Source organism: Dendropsophus ebraccatus, chromosome 11 (assembly GCF_027789765.1).
Source record: "Dendropsophus ebraccatus isolate aDenEbr1 chromosome 11, aDenEbr1.pat, whole genome shotgun sequence".
Lineage (NCBI taxonomy): Eukaryota > Metazoa > Chordata > Amphibia > Anura > Hylidae > Dendropsophus > Dendropsophus ebraccatus.
In genome coordinates this window covers 56,764,259-56,784,957 of record NC_091464.1, presented here as the reverse complement: position 1 = coordinate 56,784,957, position 20,699 = coordinate 56,764,259, and the positions used below count along the sequence as shown (strand labels likewise).

Below are 20,699 nucleotides of genomic sequence, written 5' to 3'. Positions count from 1 at the left end.
ATATTATTGACATATTTGTAAAATGTGATGCAATACAACAGGGACCTTTTCTACCACCACACAGGGGTCAGACAAAGCGTACAATTCCTTCTAAAGCCCCTATTACACGGGGCAATGTTGAGGAGCAAACTAGCTATGCCAGCGCTCGCTTGCTCCTTGTTCCCTGCTCGATGCCGCAGCTATTACATGCATCCTCGGCAATGAGTGGGTAAGAGCCGGGAGGCGGGGAGAGGCGTGTGGGGGCTCCTGGTTGTTTGTCTTTAAACATATTGAAAGACAAATGACAGCAACGATCAGCCTACATCGTTCATGTCGGCTGATGGTTGCCTTCTATTACACCAGACCATTATCGGCTGTAACGGCCGAAATCGGCCAAATACGGCAGATAATTATTTAGTGTAATAGTGCCTTAACTTTAATGACTTCTTATACTATATATATATATATATATATATATATATATATATATATATATATATATAATCTGGGCTCAGTTATTCTTGGTAACAGGGAGCAGGACCGACCTAAAACTACCTTCTAGGTGGTGGTGGGGAAGAGCTATGTGCAAAGCTATCTGCGAGGGGAGGGGGAGCTATCTAATGAGGTAACCTACCTAATGGGAGAAACTACAGGTGGAACAGCCTTATAAGAAAAACTGCTAGCTGTGGGTTTTATATGCTGAGGGAGATCTACCGTACCTAATAGCGATATTAGCCACAGGGACCACCCACCTATAAGAAATAATATCTATAGGGACCACCTACCTAATGGAGGATATTAGCTACAGGGATCACTTACCTAATGGAGTATTTTCTATGGGGGCCACCTACCTAATAGAGGACAATTTTTACAGGGGACACCTATCTAACGATAGACTTTTTTACTACTGGACAGACTTACTCATCTAATGGAGGACCTCAGGCACCATTTACTTCACACTCCTGTGTGAATGAAGCTCATTCACTGCCTATATTGCATAGCCAGAGGTCAGGCAAACAGGTGATCAGCGTGCTGTATCCCCACCGATCAGATATCAATATTTTGTAAATACCCCATATATCTTTCTAATGTCTTTCTCTTGTTTACTACATGATACTGAATTCTCTGCATGATTGTTTTTAAATGGGTATTTCAGCTCTAGTATAAAAAGAATATGATGTCTTCATTGCTCCTGAGCAGATCATGTATGTCCCTGTCCAGTCCTCTAATATTCTGTCTCCCTTCTGCTTAAATGCTTAGATGAGCACATAGAAGCAGGACCTGCTGGCTCAGTCAGTCAGTGGCTGAGACGAGACACTGCTGTGGCCAGTGATCTGCTGAGATAGAAGGTATCGCTTTTGAGCACTCATCTAAGAAGCAGGAAGAAGAGAGATCCTGAGATTGGACAGAGGCAAATAGAGGCATGGGATGGGGCTAGGTAAGTATGTTATTATTTTCCTCCTGCCTCAGTAGCTCTAGGGTCGAAATACCCTTTTAAACATTAAAGACCAGTCAGACAAGTGCTTTCCTAGAGCAATTGGTTGCACACCTCTCCTTTATTATGTAGGTCATTGGTCAACCTGTAGTTCTCAAGCTAGAATCCACTGATGTACATAGTTGATGTAGATTGTTGTTTTACTTACCTTGACTGATGAGATAAAAGGTAGTCAAGAAAGCAATCGGCCACAAATTCATCTTAGAATTTATCTGTAATTAAAAAAAGTAATTTTGTTATGATTAATTTTTTTTCATAAATTGTTTATTTATAAGATTTTTCATAGACAGTAAAATACAAAATATAATACAATATAACACAACAACACATGCCAGTAAGGAACAAAGAGAAGGGATTGCCAAAAGTATAACATATCCATGACACTGATAGGATCCCACGTAACCCACCAACTGTTATGATTGATTTATCTTTATACTTTATTGCTTAAAGGGGACCTGTCACCCCCCGTGCCGGGGTGACAGGCTCCCGGCCCCCTGCTGGAGCACCCTATACTCACCTGATCCCGCCGGGTCCCGCTTCTTGAGCCGGTCGGGTGACTGAGATATCAGTGCCCAAAGCCCGGCGCGCACGCTCCTCAGATGAGTCCAACGCTCATAGAGAATGACGGAGCGTCGGACTCACCTGTCATTCTCTAGGAGTGTTGGACTCATCTGAGGAGCGTGCGCACCGGGCTTCGGGCGCTGATATCGCAGTCACCCGACCGGCTCAAGAAGCGGGACCCGGCGCGATCAGGTGAGTATAGGGTGCTCCAGCGGGGGGTCGAGAGCCTGTCACCTGGGCAGCGGAGATGACAGGTCCTCTTTAAGGGGGGCTTTTTTGCCTATGGCCGGGGAAGGGGTAGATGAAGGCAATGACGTCCACTTACTTCCCTGGCTCCAGCACCGGGTCCCAAATAGTGCTGCACCGGTTGGCGGTGCCTGGCTGCTTCCTGGTGTGTGAGACGTGACGTTTCCAGCCCACTCACCCGTTCAGCAGCAGAGGGGGATCCCTATAAAATCAGATTTGTATCACAAGAGTTCAAATGTACTGTTTATATGTTAAATAATTTATATCAACGTACTGTTCAATTACTTACTGTTTTCATTGATAAACTGTGACCTTGATGCTGATATGCAACACAGCACACACTTTCCCATAAACTCCTTGCTAACATGCACAATGGAGACTGACTGCCAGTAGTAGTAGGACAGATTAGGAGATTGTAGCTAAACTAAGCATGTGTGACAACCTTAGTGGATGCCCAGAGGCAGGTCATAACCAAGGGAAACAAAACAAAAGCATTATGGGTGCTACCATCTCGCCTGAGCTGTTTTTAGTAGTGTAGTATACTGAAATGGAATGTGTCATCATAAAAATTACTTATTATTTAAATACTGTTTTTATGTTGAACATTTTTTTAAAGAATTTTCGTTGACATTTTTCTATTTATAATATAAAATAATCTTGCAGTTTTCATTCTTACCACTGGGGCTAAAACTAAGATAGGACTTCCTGTTCTGTCTGTACTGATAAGAGGAGGCTACTGCATACCTCCCAACTTTTGCTGGGAGGAAAGAGGGACAGTCACGGCAGTGTGCCACGCCCCCATAGCCACGCCCTCTACATAACCACGCCCCTATAGCCACATCAACTATTACCATTATATAGGAAACAAATAATATCACCAGATCTTCACCGCATAGTGACTTATACCCCCTTATACCATTACTGTATAACATCTACTATACACAGAGAAGTACTCTCCCTCAGCAGCGACTATATAGCAGTAGATTAAACTGTACACCTGCAGACCTTATAAGTGATTATAGTGCAGGTATTCAGTGACTCACAGGGGACGTTTTCTCTTGTTGGTCACTTTTGTGTTTCTTCGCCATCATGCACGGCCATCTTGAAAACCTCTCCGGCCATCTGTGAGACAAACATTTTAGGCTCATCCTCATCTGCTTCACAGTAACTCTCTATGCCCCATATGGTACAGACCCCTCTGTGCCTCCATATCCTATTGTAGTACCCCATCTCCCTAGTTAATCCCACTGTAGTAACCCCCATCTCCCCATAGAACACACTGTAGTAGCTCCCCTCTCCCCCACACACTGTAGTAATCCCCCTCCCCCAGTTAATCCCCCTGTAGTAACCCCCCTCCCCCAGTTAATCCCACTGTAGTAATCCCCTCCCCCAGTTAATCCCCCTGTAGTAACCCCCCTCCCCCAGTTAATCCCACTGTAGTAATCCCCTCCCCCAGTTAATCCCCCTGTAGTTATCCCCCCTCCCCCAGTTAATCCCCCTGTAGTAACCCCCCTCCCCCAGTTAATCCCACTGTAGTAATCCCTTTGTAGTAACCCTCCTCCCCAGTTAATCCCCCTGTAGTAATCCCCCTCCCCAGTTAATCCCCCTGTAGTATTCCCCCTCCCCAGTTAATCCCACTGTAGTAATCCCCCTCCCCCAGTTAATCCCCCTGTAGTACCCCCCTCCCCCAGTTAATCTCACTGTAGTAATCCCCCTGTAGTAACCCCCCTCCCCCAGTTAATCCCCCTGTAGAAATCCCCCCAGTTAATCTCACTGTAGTAATCCCCCTCCCCTAGTTATTCTCACTGTAGTAATCCCCCTCCCCCAGTTAATCCCACTGTAGTATCCACTCCCCCCGAATTTCCCTATAGTACTGTAGGTCCCACTGTGGTATCCCCCCCAATCTCACTATAGTACTGTACGTCCCACAGTAGCACCCCCACCCCCATCTTCCTATAGTACTGTAGGTCCCACTGTAGTAACCCCCACCCCCCTATAGTACTGTAGGTCCCACTGTAGTACCCCCCACCCTCACCCCCTATAGTACTGTAGGTCCCACTGTAGCACCCCTACCCCCATTTCCTATAGTACTGTAGGTCCCACTGTAGTACCCCCCACCCCCACCCCCCTATAGTACTGTAGGTCCCACTGTAGTATCCCCCCCAATCTCCCTATAGTACTGTAGGTCCCACTGTAGCACCCCCACCCCCATCTTCCTATAGTACTGTAGGTCCCACTGTAGTACCCCCCACCCCCACCCCCTATAGTACTGTAGGTCCCACTGTAGTACCCCCCAATCTCCCTATAATACTGTAGGTCCCACTGTAGTATCCCCCCAATCTCCCTATAGTACTGTAGGTCCCACTGTAGTATCTCCCCCCCCCAATCTCTCTATAGTACTGTAGGTCCCACTGTAGTACCCCCCCCAATCTCCCTATAGTACTGTAGGTCCCACTGTAGTACCCCCCCCCAATCTCCCTATAGTACTGTAGGTCCCACTGTAGTATCCCCCCCCCCCAATCTCCCTATAGTACTGTAGGTCCCACTGTAGTATCCCCCCCCAATCTCCCTATAGTACTGTAGGTCCCACTGTAGTATCCCCCCCCAATCTCCCTATAGTACTGTAGGTCCCACTGTAGTATCCCCCCCCAATCTCCCTATAATACTGTAGGTCCCACTGTAGTATCCCCCCCCCAATCTCCCTATAGTAATGTAGGTCCCACTGTAGTACCGCCAACCCCACTATAGTACTGTAGGTCCCACTCCTCCCTCTCCTCTAGGCAGACCCATCCCTGACAGAAAATAATAAAGATATATACTCACCTAATCAGGGATCAGTCACATAGCTTCTCCAGCTGCTGCTGTGGTCACAGGTTGTCAGGGACAGAGCAGGAGAGGAGCAGCCCGACACACAGCTCCAGCCCCCCGGCTCCTGCTTTCATCTTCTCTCCGACCTTTCACTGACCTGTGACGTCACCAGCAGCCGCGGCAGCAGACAGGAGATAAGAGTAGAGAAGAGGAAAGCAGGTACCGCGCGGGGCTGGAGCAGAGAGCTTCCGGGGCAGCAGCTGACCTGTGTGTGAGGCCGGCTGCTGCAGAAGCTCCCTGCATGTGCAAACAGCGTCCCTGAAGCCATCTGACACTGTCAGCAGCCGCAGGAGCCGCTTACACTGTCAGATGGCTTCAGTGACGCCATGAGGGGGGGCGGCGGGACACAGGGGGGCCGTTTCGGGACAGCGGGAAATCACCCGAAAATCGTGACTGTCCCGCTTGATCCGGGGCGGTTGGGAGGTATGGGCTACTGTAAAGTGATCTGTACAGCATTGCAGCAATGTGTGAGAAAAGTATACAGATAGCATCAATACAAAACAATAGCATCTCCCTGGGGAGTGTGCTCAATTATGTTTTACATTCATCTTAAGGGGACAGAGTCTGTCTATTGTCATCTATGTCCACAAGGCTTGCTGTAAAGCATGTCACCAAAGGCTGTTAAGAAGATGGCTGCCCCCATAACACTGTACAAAAAGTGAAATAAAAAAAAAAAAAAAGTAAAGTTAGAAAATAGAAACGGATTAGAATGAAAGAACAAATTTTAGTATCCAACTCTAATTACTAAAAGAAAATTTAGGTGACTCACTTCCTTAACCTTAAAGTGACACTGTCACCCCCTTTGTGCATTCTGACATCTCTACACATGTGTAAAGGATAAATTTTGCAGTTTTCACACCTTATTTTATATCATACGTCATGGTGCTTGTTCGAGTAAAAAGTGATCTTTTATGAACTGCAGATTGTGTTAAGTGGGCGGGGCCCCGCGGCATTAGCGACACTTAGCCCCGCCCACAACACCACTGTTGGCCCCACCCACTTGACGGCCATTGGTTGGCCGACTTAGAGGGGGTGGGTCCTAGACCTTTAGGCCAGCCTGTACCAATGGCTGGTGAGGGGGCGGAGCCAACGGTGACATTGTGGGTGGGCTAAATGGCGCTAATGGTGCAAGGCCCCGCCCACTTAGCATAATCTGCAGTTGATAAAAAAATGACTTTTTACTTAAACAAGCATCATGACTTATGATAAAAAATAATGTATGAAAACCGCTAAAATTTACCCTTTATATCTGTGTAGAGATGTCAGAATGCACAAAAGGGGGTGACAGTGTCACTTTAAGGACTGAGCCACTTTTCGCTTTTACGCTATGTTTTTTTTATTTGAATTTTGTATTTAAAAGACCATTGCACTTGTATTTTGCCCTACAGGGGTGGCTTAGAGTATCTGGGCCCTAACTTTGCACCACCCCTCCGTCCCTCCTCCCCACCCTCTTCATCATATTGAATGCCACTGGAACATTTTCTCTGAGGCTTCACAGATTAAAGCTAGGTGGAATTTTGTATACTAAGATTATTACAAAGCCAAAGTGTAGCATCATATAAAGGTAGGCTCATTCCTGAGCACTTGTCTCCACTATCTTCTCCCTATCCTCTCTCAAACAGAAATAATACAGAACCATCTCCAGTCCTCTTACTCTTTCCTTTAGTTATTATGTCTTATTCGATCCTTTAGAAGGCATTGCTGGGTGACCGGGCCACATGAACAATCACTGTATTGTTCGTGTGGCCATTTAAATATATTGTTTACACAGGAAATGCGCAACCAATTATGTTGTTTTTTACCACCTGCACCAAAGTTGCGATTAGCCGCTTAGGCCTTTCCTGCGCCTCACCTGATTTTTGGTCGAAGGAGCGTTTCTAGTCTGTATAAACTGGTTACACTGGTTCTAATGTGTCAGCCCCAGTTACAGGGGAAAAAACCCAAAAAATGTCAAAATCTTCCCCAAATTACTTTTATAATAGGGAGCAGAATGTGTAAAGCAAATAGTAAACAAAATAAGGACCTAAAGAAAGAGGAGTGGCTGCACTCCTAGTAGTAACCTTGTTCACACTTGTGTTGCTTGGCAGCTGCCTTCTCCACTTGCGGTGCCTGCAAGGCGTGGGGGCCCATGGGGTTTGGTCCTGTGGCGGTGGGGTTGCAGGGCTATTTCATCCCCCCCCTCCCCTGTTGGCGCTTGCCTTGCGGGGTTGGCGGTCAATAACCAGCACAGTGCTGTTTTAGAGTAGGGACTCGTGTGCCAAAAGACCTGCACACGGTACATGAGGCAATATGGTTTGATCAAGTTATATACCAACATTCTGGCGTTGGTTTTTAAATATAGCCGAGAGGCACTAATGTAAAACATGGGTGTGAGGTGCAGCCACTACTCTTTCTCTAGGTCTGTATAGTAAACAAAATAAATAATAAAAATTCGGCAGTTTCCCAAACCACCGTTTCTATATTTAAAACATCCGTAATGGAAAGGGGATACATTTAAGAAAAAAGGGTAAAATAAAATTTTAAAAAGTGATCAAGACCTTTGAAAAAAAAAAAAAAACTTGATCTAGTAATATAAAACTTAGTCATATAAAAATAAATTATCATAGGGAAAAGAAAAGAGAAAAAAATTACAATATTTGGATAACCAACTAGAAAAAGTTAGCTTAGCTATGTGGGGGTAACTTAGGGGTGCCTATCCATGAATAAGGCAAACTGGCCCAATCTGGAACAAGTCAACACAAGCTATTCAGCTATTCAGGAAGTTTCTGTAAGTTTACACAGAGCCTACAAAGGAGAAAAGAGCTAAAGGCTGCTGGAAGATGTAAATGCTAAATTTTAGTAATTCTAAAATATTTAAAAATGTATCTGTTGCCGGATTGTTTGAGCACATATTCAATTTACCTCTATGTTGAGCTGTAAAATTCAATGGAGTTTTCCCAGAAAGAGGCCTCTTGGGTCATGTGACTGCAATGCCAAAGAACTGAAAACATATCAGACGAGGCAAGAAATAAACTCAGAGAGACTGCAGAATTTAAGAAGACGGGGATGATCTCAAGGGGTTTTCCAAGGAGGAGAGGCCTACAGCACAAGTCCTCCTCATTCTGCTTTGCTTAGTCATTAGTAATATTTTCCATTTACAGTATTCTTCATAGAGAATGATTGCTATTCGTTTATAAACTATCAATAAGAAATGCAACATAGACATCACAAAAACCTAACTGATCCACACTATTTGCCAAGGACATTTCCGATTAGGTAAAATGATCCATCAAATATGGCAGAGATTGAAAACCTGTCGGCAGTCGTCATTTCTAATCTCCCTATAAATGTACAGCTATCAGTTATAGCTGACAATTGTTTTTTTACTCTTTAAGAAGTTATATGGATTGGGAGGTTGGGGTAAAGCCTTGCCAGATAGTTCTGACAGAATCTTCTAGAAGAACAAAGGATCAGATATGTTAAAGTGGTTAGGCAGGATTAGACTACTCTTTTGCAAAACAGCGCCACCCCTGCTCTCATGTTGTGAGTGGTATTACAATTTTGTTCCATCAAATTAAATGGAATAGCATTGCAGAACTACAGCCAAACTGAATAGTGGTCATTTCTGAAAAAAAATGGCCATGTTTTTCTTAGCCTGGATAACCCCTTTGTGTGAATTTACCTTGAAGGAGGACCACTGATTAGCCTTCATACGTATTAAAAGAATATGTATAGGCAGGTTGTCTATATATTACCAATAACCCTTGCCCAATCACTCTCTTGACACATACATATGCATTTAGCATGTATTCTGAATTTGGAAAGGGAAGAAACCTGCTGCCAAGTACATAAAATGCCTATGCATGGCCCATGGGAGTTTTTATTGTCACCATACAGTTTATTTATAGCAGATACTTGCTGCGATATGGCAGATTCATGGAACTTGTACAACTACGATTATTTAGCTCTTCCTTTCTCCTCTTTTATTTTTTTGTACAATATTGCTTTTACGAACATAATACTTTCCATAGTGGCTTGTAGTAATAGTTTTTTATCCAGCTTTTTTATGTTTATATATTTGCATTACATGAGTCTGTTTACTTGACTATTGAGTCTTTTGCACAACACACATGTGCTATGATTAAAGAGTCACTGTCGTGAAATTTTTCTTTGCAGAAATCAATAGTGCAGGCGATTTTAAGAAACTTTGTAATTGGGTTTATTAGTCGGCTGCAAACTCCCTCCTCCTTATTTAAGGAAATAAGGCTACATGCACATGGAGCAAAAGTGGCGGAATTCTGTGTGAACGTAGCCTAAAAAATACCTGGTTTCTACAAGAACACTAGTGGATATAATACAAAGTTATATAACTTTATTAAAGAAATGTAATTCATTTTGGAGGGGAATGAAGTATATGGCTGTTTAGAGGTGAATTATAAAACTTTTGAAACGGCAATGTGCATAAACCCAGTAGCAAGTGTGGGATCCAGTTGGGTTTCCTCCACTTTAGGCAAACCTGTTAAAGAAATCACAGCTGATGGACCAAACAAGAGAAAAACAGTAATCCAACCCAGTTCTGTGTTGTAAGTGGGGCATCACCTACCCCCCCCCCCCCCTTTCAGGTTCTATACTTTCTACTCATGGAGTTCCTCCCCCTTGCACTTCTTGTGGCCATCAGGGCCGACCTTTGGAGTGTGCAACCTCACTCCTGGCCAGCTGGGGGGGCTCCGACAGGAAGAGAGCTAATCGGGACTGCAACTGCTTCCAGACGCCGCTGTCACGCACTGAAGTAGGCCACAGTCACTGACAAACACTGGAGGGGGGGTGTCCCTGAATCCATCTGACACTATAAGCATATCTGTCAGTGGCCGCTGACAGTGTCCGATGGCTTCAGAGACACTTTGTCCCTTTCAAAGCCAGCCTCACACACAGCTCAGCTACCTCCCCCCGAAGCTCATATCTCCAGTCCCACAGAGCCTGCACACTCTTCTCTCCTGTTATCTTCTCCTTGGTGCTGCTGCTGATGTCACATGTCAGGGACAGGCAGGAGAGAAGAGAGTGCAGGCAGATAGGAGCTTTGAGGGAAGGTAGCTGAGCTATGTGTGAGGTTGGCTGCTCAAGAAGCTCCCTGTATGTGCAAATAGCCACTACTTGGACCAGAGCCTCAGGAGGAGGAAGCTGCTGCTGAGGATCCATGTGAGAGGTGAGTGTCCTTTTTTTGTTGTTTTTCTACTACACAGGGGGGCTGGGGTTGGTGGTTGTGTGGGGAGCTGGGGGTGGTAGTTGTGTGGGGAGCTGGGGGTGGTAGTTGTGTGGGGAGCTGGGGGATGGTAGTTGTGTGTGGGGAGCTGGGGGATGGTAATTGTGTGTGGGGAGATGGGGGTGGTAGTTGTGTGGGGTGCTGGTAATTGTGTGTGGGGAGATGGGGGTTGTAGTTGTGTGAGGGGCTGGGGGATGGTAGTTGTGTGGGGAGCTGGGGGATGGTAGTTGTGTGTGGGGAGCTAGGGGGTGGTAGTTGTGTGGGGAGCTGGGGGTGGTAGTTGTGTGGGGAGCTGGCGGATGGTAATTGTGTGTGGGGAGATGGGGGTGGTAGTTGTGTGGGGAGCTGGCGGATGGTAATTGTGTGTGGGGAGATGGGGTTGGTAGTTGTGTGGGGAGCTGGTAATTGTGTGTCGGGAGATGGGGGTTGTAGTTGTGTGAGGGGCTGGGGGATGGTAGTTGTGTGGGGAGCTGGGGGATGGTAGTTGTGTGTGGGGAGCTAGGGGGTGGTAGTTGTGTGGGGAGCTGGGGGATGGTAGTTGTGTGTGGGGAGATGGGGTGGTAGTTGTGTGGGGAGCTGGGGGAAGGTAGTTGTGTGGGCAGCTAGGGATAGTAGTTGTGTGGGGGGATGGGGGTGGTAGTTGTGTGGGGAGCTGGGGATAGTAGTTGTGTGGGGGGCTGGGGGTGGTAGTTGTGTGAGGAGCTGGGGATAGTAGTTGTGTGGGGGGCTGGGGGTGGTAGTTTTGTGGGGTAATGGGGTGGTAGTTGTGTGGGGAGCTGGGGGTGGTAGTTGTGTAATGGGCTATAGTTGTGCACGTGGCTGGTAGTTGTGTGGGGGGCTGGTAGTTGTTTCAATGGCTGGGGTGTAGTTGTGGGTATGGCGGGGAGTCAGGTGATGGGTGTTGTCTGGAGGGGGGGGGGCGCAAAAAAAGGTTTCACATTTACCACCAGGGCACCATTTACCCTAGGGCTGGCCCTGGTCGCCACCACCACTCGCTGTGCCAATATTATCAATGTTTGCATGTTAGGAAAATAAACTGTCAAACTCAATTCTACCCATGCCCAATGCCCAAAATCACAGAATATTTCATTGCTGCCTCTTAGCAGACGAAAAAAGAAGTAAACTGGGCTGCTCTGTTATTCGTGATGAAATTCAATTGGAGAAATGCAGATCAGTCTGTTTTTTCAAGCTTATTTATTTATTTAAGTAGAACTAGGAGGAAGTTATGGGAGTTTTCTATAACGAGTCTCTGCAGTAAAGAAGAAGTTTAGCATTTGAGTTCTGTAGAGCAAGCAGGGTGCTAAATTAACAAAAAGATTGTACAGGAAAATGTTTTTATATACAAAGTGTCCAAGGTGGGAGGAAAAAAATAAAAATGTATGTACTCAGTCATCCCCAATCCACTACTGATCTCCCACTACTCAGTGCTTCCAATCACTGGCCGAGGTAAATCACCACTTCCTGTTCTCCACCTTGGCACACAGGAAATGCAGCTTAGCAAAAACATTTTATTTTTGCCCCCCCCCCCTCCCTAAAGCATTTATCACAAGGCAGCATGTATATGACAGGGAGATAGTTATGTAGGCTGGAGGGGCTTATCAGACATGCTGATGTCAGATGTGGTCAGACATGGAGGAGCTCAGAGACAAGGTCCAGCTAAGCCTCAAGTGTCAGCAAGGAATGATGTGTTCTTTACAGAGAGCTAAAAATAGAAAAGAAAGAAAAAAAAACTTTGGGAGCGGTAAAGTCTTCCGTGTGAACTAGTCCTTAGAAATGGTGAACTTACACTTGGTGAGTGGTGAGGATTTCACCACTCCTAAAAGTAACACGCCCAAAGATAATTATGCAAGGCTCGCTGCGATCCTCCCGGTGTGAACTCTCAGTTCCCCGGTCTCCGAAATACCAAACAAAAAAATATAAAAAAATAGGAGAGCGAACTTTACATCTGATAAAATCATAAATATGTATCGTTAAAAAGGGACCACAGATGTTACTCACGCTGAGGAGGGGAGTTTTGGAACGTCCCCTCCACCTCCAGGTTCTCCTTCAGAAACATCTCAGCAGGCATCTAGATCAGTCTTTGTTTCTTGTAGCTACCTTTCAGCATCTGGAGAGAAACACTGGGATTCCTGTATCGATTTCTCAAGTAAATTAGGATTCTGTATAAACTTTACTAGGTTTTATTCATAGCCCAACGCGTATCGAGATATTAAATCTCTTTCTCAAGGACAATCAATTAATGAGAGAGAAGGGAACTGGGAATCTGGAGACAACACACCTATAAAGTTCTTTTATTTTCAACTTCCTGTCAGGGGTGAACCAAACATAAGATAGAGCCTAGTTTACTAGTGTGTCTTGACCAAGCGTTTCCTGCATTTTGATATACAGTATCTGGTATTTCTGACTCTGGGCTTTCTGGACTCTGACTACTTTCTTAACTTCCAGCTGACTATTAAATGGGTTATCCAGCATTAGTATAACACGGCCAGTTTCTTCTAGAGACAGCACGACTCTTGTTTCCAGTTCAGGTGTTGTTTCTAGTTAACCCCTTAATGACAGCGAGCGTAAATGTACGCCCCCGCAGCCCGTGCCTTAATGCCTTAATGCACGTACATTTACGCCCGCTATTTACCCGATCGCTGTGTGTAAACACACAGCGATTGGGTAATGATAGGGGGTGGATTACACCCACCATGCCGACGATCACTGTAATTGGCTGATTTATTTAAACCAGCCAACTACAGTGATTTTCCGGTTCCCGGGTCATCGGTGACCCAAGGACCCGGAAATCAATGATGATTGGTGCTGTCCGAGACAGTGTACAGTGTGTACTGTGAAGGGGGCCATGGTGCCACCCTCCAGATCGCCATTATTGGCCGGCCAATAAGTAAAAATAAATATTTATACTTTGATCTGCACCCCTCAATCAGTTAGCTGAGGAGTGCAGAGCAGGTGTGTGTGGTGTGTGAGCACCTTACTCACCTGATCCCGGCATCTTTCTTTTGCTTTTTTTGTCCATCTTCGGCTAGCTTCATCTAGGTACATTGTACTGCCCCCTAGCGGCTGATTAGTGTACATATTACTCTAATCAGTGGCTTTGGGGTTCTACATATGTGCCCGTCACCAGTGGGGTCCATATGCTTATTGCGCCCATTTTTAGATTCCTTGAGGGGTGTAGTTTTCAGAATGGGGTCGCTTGTGGGGGGTTCCCACTGTCCTGGCAGCACAGAAGCTTTGTAAATGTGACATGGCCTCTATCCTCCATTCCAGCCTCTAAATGGCCCTCTGTCCCTTTGGTGCCCTGTGTCCATACGGCACATTATGTCCACATGTGGGATATTTTCGTACTCCGAGGAAATAACCCTACACGTTTTGCATTTATTTTCTCTTTTAACCCCTTGTGGAAATGAAAAAAAATCAAGGATAGACCAGCATTTAATGATTTTTTTTTTTTTTAATTTTTACACTAAATCATTGATCTAGTCTTTATTTTTTCATTTTCACAAGAAGTTAAAAGAAAAAAAACACTTATAAATACCTCACATGTGGACATAAAGCACCATGTGGGTGCAGGGTAAGCCTCCGAAGGGAGGGAGCGCCATTTGGCAAGAATGGATGGTAAATGCCATGTCGCATTTACAAAGGCCCTGTGTTGCCAAGACAGTAGAAACCCCCCAAAAGTGACCGCATTCTGGAAACTGCACCCCTCAAGGAATCTAATAAGGGGTGCAGTGAGGATATGGACCCCTTGATGAAGGGCACATTTGTGCTGTGAAAATGAAAAAATGACATCTGTCATTTTCACGTCACATTGTTCCACATTTGTTCCCTGTTAGATTCCTTGAGGGGTGTAGTTTCTAAAATGTGGTCACTTGTGGGGGTTTACCACTGTCCTGGCAGCATAGGTTCTTTGTAAATGCAACATGGCGCTTTAAATCCATTTCAGCCAAATCCAGCCTCCAAAAGCCAAATGGCGCTCCTTCCCTTCGGAGGCCCGTCTTGCGTCCACATGGCACTTTATGCCCACATGTGGGGTATTTCAGTACTCAGGACAAACTGCTCTACACGTTTTGTGTTTTTTTCTCTTTTAAACCCTTGTGAAAAATGAAAAATTCATGGCCAAGCCAATGTTTAAGTTTGAACTATTTTTACACAACATCATTGATCTAGTCTTGATATTTCTCATTTGCACAAGGGGTTAAAAGAGAAAAAACAAAACATGTAGAGAAATTTCCCCCGAGTACGGAAATACCCCACATGTGGACTTAAGGCGCTATGCGGCCGCAAGACGAGCCTCCAATGGGAAGGAGCGCCATTTAGCTTTTTGGGGCTGGATTTGGGTAGAATGGATTTTGAGGGCCATGTTGCATTTAAAAACTCCCTGTGCTGCCAAGCCAGTGAAAATCCCCAAAAGTGGCGCATTCCATTCCACTTCCATTTCCACAAGGGTTTAAAAAAGAAAACGAGCGCAAAACGTGTAGGGTAATTTCCCCTGAGTACGAAAATACCCCACATGTGGACATAATGATCCATATGGGCACAGGGCAAGCCACCAAAGGGACAGAGCACCATTTAGAGGCTGAAATGGAGGATGGAGGCCATGTCGCAATTACAAAGCTCCTGTGCTGCCAGGACAGTGGAAACCCCCCACAAGTGACCCCATTATGGAAACTACACCCCACAAGGAATTTAACAATAGGTGTAGTGAGCATATGGACCCCACTGATGACGGGCACAAATGTGGAACAATGTGGCGTGAAAATGAAATATGAAATTTTTTTCACTATAATGTTTGTCGAGCCTTGATTTTTTCATTTTCACAAGGGGTTAAAAGAGAAAAAAAAAATTCCCCTGAGTCCGTAAATACCCCACATGTGGACATAAAGCGCCAGGGTGCAGGGCAAACCTCCGAAGGGAAAGATTTTGGAGGCTGGATTTGGCTAGAATGGATGATGAACACCATGTCGCATTTACAGAGCCCTTGTTCTGCCAAGACAGTGGAAACCCCCCAAAAGTGACGCCATTCTGGAAACTACATCCCTCAAAGAATCTAATAAGGGGTGCAGTGAGGATATGGACCCCTTGATAACAGGCACATTTGTGCCGTGAAAGTGAAAAAATGAAATTTTTCACTTTCACTTCACATTGTTCCACATTTGTTCCTGTCACCAGTGGGGTCCATATGCTCACTGCCCCCCTTGTTAGATTCCTTGAGGGGTGAAATATCCAGAATGGGATCACTTGTGGGGGTTTCCAGTGTTTTGGCAGCACGAGGGCTATGTAAATGCGACATGGCGCTTGAAATCCATTTCAGTGAAATCCAGCTTTCAAAAGCCAATTGGCGCTCCTTCCCTTTGGAGGCTCGTCCTGCGCCCGCTTGGCACTTTATGTCCACATGTGAGGTATTTCCGTACTCAGGAGAAACTGCGCTACACATTTTGTGTTTTTTTTTTCCTTTTATCCCTTTGTGAAAATGAAAAATTGAAGGCTAGAACAACATTTCAGTGTAAAAAATACATTTTTCTTTTTTCACGCCACATTGTTCTGAAAATCTGTAAAGCACCTGTGGGGTCCAAATGCTCACCGCACCCCTTGTTACATTCCTCGAGGGATGTAGTTTTCTAAATGGTGTCCCTTTAGGGGTGTTTTTTATGTTTTGGCACCCCAGAGCCTCTGCCAACCTCAAGTGTTACAGTCAAAATTGACCAAATATAACGGAGGCGTTGAAATTCACTAGGCGCTCCTTTATATCTGAGGCTTGTGGTTGCGTCAAATAGCGCAATAGGGCCACATATGGGGTAGTTCTATAAACTATAGAAACTGGGCAATAAATATTGCGGTGCATTTCTCTGGTAATAAGTTTATAATTATAAAAGATATTGGAATACAATAGAATTTCTGCACAGAAAATTGACAATTTCAATTTTTGTACACACTTAGCTTTTATTTCTGTGACTCACCTAAAGGTTTAAAAAACTTTCTGGATGTGCTTTTGCAGAGTTTCGGAGGTGCAGTTTCTGAAATGGGGTGCTTTGTGGGGCTTTCTAACATATAGTCCCCTCAAATACACTTTAAACCTTAACAGGTCCCTGAAAGAATCTGATTTTGAAATTTTACAGAAAATTTGGAAAATTGCTGCTAACGTTTTAGGCTTCCTATTGTCTGAATAAATTAAAAGATAGTTCAATAAATGCTGCCAACATAAAGTAGACATATCGCTCATGCTATTTAATATATAATTTATGTGGCAAAACCATTTTCTGTACAAGATTCAGATTCATTATACTGTAAGTATCGACTCCAATTTACCAGAAATGTAAAGTACAATTTGTCACGAGAAAACAATCTCAGAATCAGCCGGATAGGTAAAAGCATCCCGAAGTTATTAATGAATGAAGTGACACTGGTCATATTCATAAAATTTGCCTCTGTCTTTAAGGCCATTTCAGGCCCGGTCCTTGAGGGGTTAAAGGGGTTGTCCAGCAAAAATCTGGATCTGGATTCTTTCAAATCAACTGGTATCAGAAAGTTATACAGATTTCTGCTGTTGTTTTATTTTCAGTCTGACACTGCTTTCTGCTGACATCTCTGGCCGACACAGAAACTCTGTCCAGGGCTGTATTAACAGCTGCTGCTGCCCTTGGCACTAAACCTGAAGACACCCCATCTACACGCACCTATTGGCGATACCAGACCTGACCAATACCACCATACCCCCACCCCCCTGGAAAAGACACCAGATTTACTGGCAAGTCTGAACGGGAGGAGGGAAAATAATAAAAAAAAAAAATAGTTTTTTTCTGTCCCCCTGCTCCCTGGTGCTGCCCCCCTGCAAGGTGCTGCCCTAGGCACCGGACCACGGGTGCCTAGTGGTAAATACAGCCCTGTCTCAGTTTTCTATGAACCCCCATAGGAAAATTCTCCTGCTCTGTACAGTTCTTTTCTCGGCCAGAGATGTCAGCATTTCCTGCATGACATATAGTAGCTAATAAGTATGGGAAGACTTGAGATTTTTAAATCTATATAGCTTTCTGACACCAGTTGATTTGAAAGAAAAAGATTATGCTGGACAACCCCTCCTTAAAGGAAACCTGTCACCCCCCGTGCCGGGGTGACAGACTCCCGACCCCCTGTTGGATCACCCTATACTTACCTCATTGCGCGCTCACAGGAGAGTCAGATGCTCATAGAAAATGAATGGGGAGTCCGATGCTCCGTCATTCTCTATGGGCATCGGACTCTCCTGTGAGCCCACGCGCTGGGCTTCGGGCGCTGAAATCTTAGTCACCCGACCGGCTCAGGAAGCGGGACCCGGCACGATGAGGTAAGTATAGGGGGATTTAAGCTTCATTCAATTCAATGGAAGTGAGTTGCAAACCGCCACCCATACTGGAGATAACAGTCATGCTATCTCTGGTACAAAGTAGCCATGTTTCTCTAATGCTGGATAACCCATTTAACTGAATTGTCAGACAAACTATAAATCCACATATCTCGTAAATGGGAGGGGGTATCAAGGAACTGTAGACAGAAGTTTAATCAGGATGCCCTAACTGCTATTTCATAATAACTTATTTTTTGGGGGGTTGGCTACAGGTCCTATTTAAGGAATTTTGATTAATTAAATTACTCAAAGGGACACCAATAAGCACTGCTTGGACACACACCCTACACCAACACTTATTGCAGCACACTTATTCTGATAAATAACTAGCAGCCGAAGGTTACCTAAAGACATTAAACTTTTTTTTTCTTGTATTTCCACATAAGTGCTAGACTAAAAACTTCAAGGTTAACTTACTTTTACAATCCTTACATATTAGTCATCATAGAACCTTTTATTGTTGCTCTTTAATGTTATAGTTTTACATTTTAAACTTTAAGCATTACTAGAGGGGAACAATCTCTGCCCATGAGAAGTTTCTGACATTGCTTTACTCTTTATTAGCTTTATTAGAAAACTGCTGTAAAGAGCTGCTTTGGTGGACTCTGGTAGCACCATGGCTTCATTGACGCTTTTGAGGAGAAGTAGAAAGGACTATCCTTAACCCCTTCAGGACTGGGCTAATTTTAGTTTTTGCGCTTTTGTTTATTCCTCCACGTGTTTAAAAGGCAATAGCGCTTGCAATTTTCACCTACAGACCCAAATGAGCCCTTTTATTTGCGCCACTAATTGTACTTTGCAATGGCAGACTTAATTTTTGCATAAAATATGCAGCAAAACCAGAAAAAAATGAAATGTGTGATGAAATTGAAAAAAAAATGATTTTTTTAAATTTGGGGAGGTTTTCTGTTTACGCCGTTTGCCCTAGGGTAAAAATGACTTATTACGCATATTACTCAAGTTGTAACAATTACAACGGTATGTAACTTGTGTAACTTTTATTTTATTTGAGGGCTTTTAAAAAATTAAAACCTTTTTTAAACACTTTTATCCTTTGGTCTATGGGGCTGTGTGAGGTGTCATTCTGGAGGTCTTTTTGTACAGTATGGGGGTTCTAGTGCATGGAGGATTGTCCTTTTGGCACCCATAGATATCACATTCTGGTTTTATATAGTGTTTATATAGTGTTGTAGAGGAAGCTACTTATTACAGACTATCCCGGTAAGATGTCATCACCACCAGCTCCAGGCTTCAACTCCATGAACCCACATTTGCAATGACCACAAATTGATTATTGATTATTATTTATAGCGCCAACTACAGGAGAAATCATACTGCTACATGCATTTATTTGCATCGGTGACCATCTATGTAACACATTGATGGACCACAACTATCAAAGTGAGAGTAAGGGTCTCCTCTGTCTGTATGCCCTTTGGCTTTCCAGGCACGATGAGAATTGTAGTTTTGGAACAGCTGGAGGGCCATGCCTGCCCTAATATAACCTTTATAACATACATAAAACTAACAAGACGTGGCTCCAACAAGTGTAATAACAAACTCAGCTCTACTACATCCGTACAGAATGAGAACTAAAAGCTGAATTTTATGTTTCAATCTATTTTGGAAAAGATATGACAGTGATCTCCAACCTACGACCCTCCATTGGATGGAAACGACACCAATTAGGGCATGCTGGGAGTTGTAGTTTTACAGCCTGAGAACGCTGTTGTAAGGTAGTTAACAACAAACTACTGCAGAACCAAACCACACCGTTGCTGGTGCCAGAGATCAGACTGACAAGCCATTCATGGGCTATGTGCACACTGAGGAAAAGGCGAGGAATTCAGCTTGAAATTCAGCTCGAAATTCAGCTTGAAATTCCTCCCGTAAAAAATGTGCAGAGCAAAGTCCCATTGTGTTCAATGGGTTTTCTGCTCTGTTGTTCGCACTGCAGAATTTCCAAGCAGAATTTTCTGCTGTAGATCTGCTAGAGGAATCCTATAGAAGTCAATGGGGGGCTTAAATTCTGCTTGAATTCTGCCTGAAAACTTTCAGCTACAATTCCTCGAGAATTGCTCAGTGTGCACATAGCCATGGACAGGAAGAACCTGATTTCCTGGTAAGGAGTGAGAGCTGTAATAACTTACTTGCTTTATGCTGCGACCTCTGCTATAATATCCAAGTCCTCCGGGAGGTGACAACCCTGCCGCTCTGAAATCCAAAGCACACTGGCAGTCTAGGAGCAGCCGAAACTTGTGTTAGGGAAGTGCTCAGATAGCGTGACGTCTCTCGTGTGGGAGGAGGTTCCTCTACATACTGAGAATTTCCCTTTGATATTTATTGTCCCGATTAAAACCTGCTGAACAAACAGAGAAATCTCATTATTATCCAGCAGTCCCATTCCTATAGATGTATAATCATATGAAGAATAAGCATGCCGCTGCACGTTCCCTTTTTATCAAGCATGATATCCAGTTCTTATTGACTCAATATAAAAGTTATCTCACTGAACACCAACAACAGCTATTTCTTCCTTTAGTATGAAAGAATTTCTGCAGGTGTTTGTTATAGCGATGTAGGAGTCTTTGACCTTGACTGGGACAAATAGTTGTCTCCTATGACAACACTTGATGGGAGAAATCTACTATGGGGTTTTTACATTTTTATTTTTTTTTAGGGGGGGATTGCAATTTTGAAAATGCAACTTTTTAAAACTTTTTTCATGTTCAGTTTCAGAAGACTGGGGGAGGGGTGGTTAGCACTGTTGTCTAGCTTGGCTAGGGTCCTGGGTTCACATCCCACCAAAGATGACATCTGCAAGGAGCTTGTATGTTCTCTCTGTGTTTACTTGGGTTTCCTCCCACATCCAAAACATACAGATAGGATTTAACTTCAAGGAGACAGGTTCCATTGTTGCCAAAAGA

At 44.3% G+C, this 20,699-nt stretch overlaps 1 protein-coding gene across 3 annotated transcripts in view; it reads right to left on the bottom strand.

Annotated features, from left to right (window-relative positions):
* The window catches only part of CD86 (CD86 molecule), a 92,816-nt gene that overhangs the window by 36,947 nt on the left and 35,170 nt on the right, over window positions 1–20,699 (bottom strand). The window contains exons 2-4 of one of the 3 annotated variants that reach the window (XM_069945675.1): window positions 19,923–20,134; window positions 2,361–2,483; window positions 1,623–1,686 (exon numbers count right to left, since the gene is read on the bottom strand). In XM_069945675.1, coding sequence (XP_069801776.1) covers window positions 1,623–1,674 — 52 coding nt within the window. In that variant the 5' untranslated portion in view covers window positions 1,675–1,686; window positions 2,361–2,483; window positions 19,923–20,134. The remainder of the gene's footprint in view (window positions 1–1,622; window positions 1,687–2,360; window positions 2,484–19,922; window positions 20,135–20,699) is intronic. The other 2 variants (XM_069945676.1, XM_069945674.1) reach the window with 2 other exon arrangements.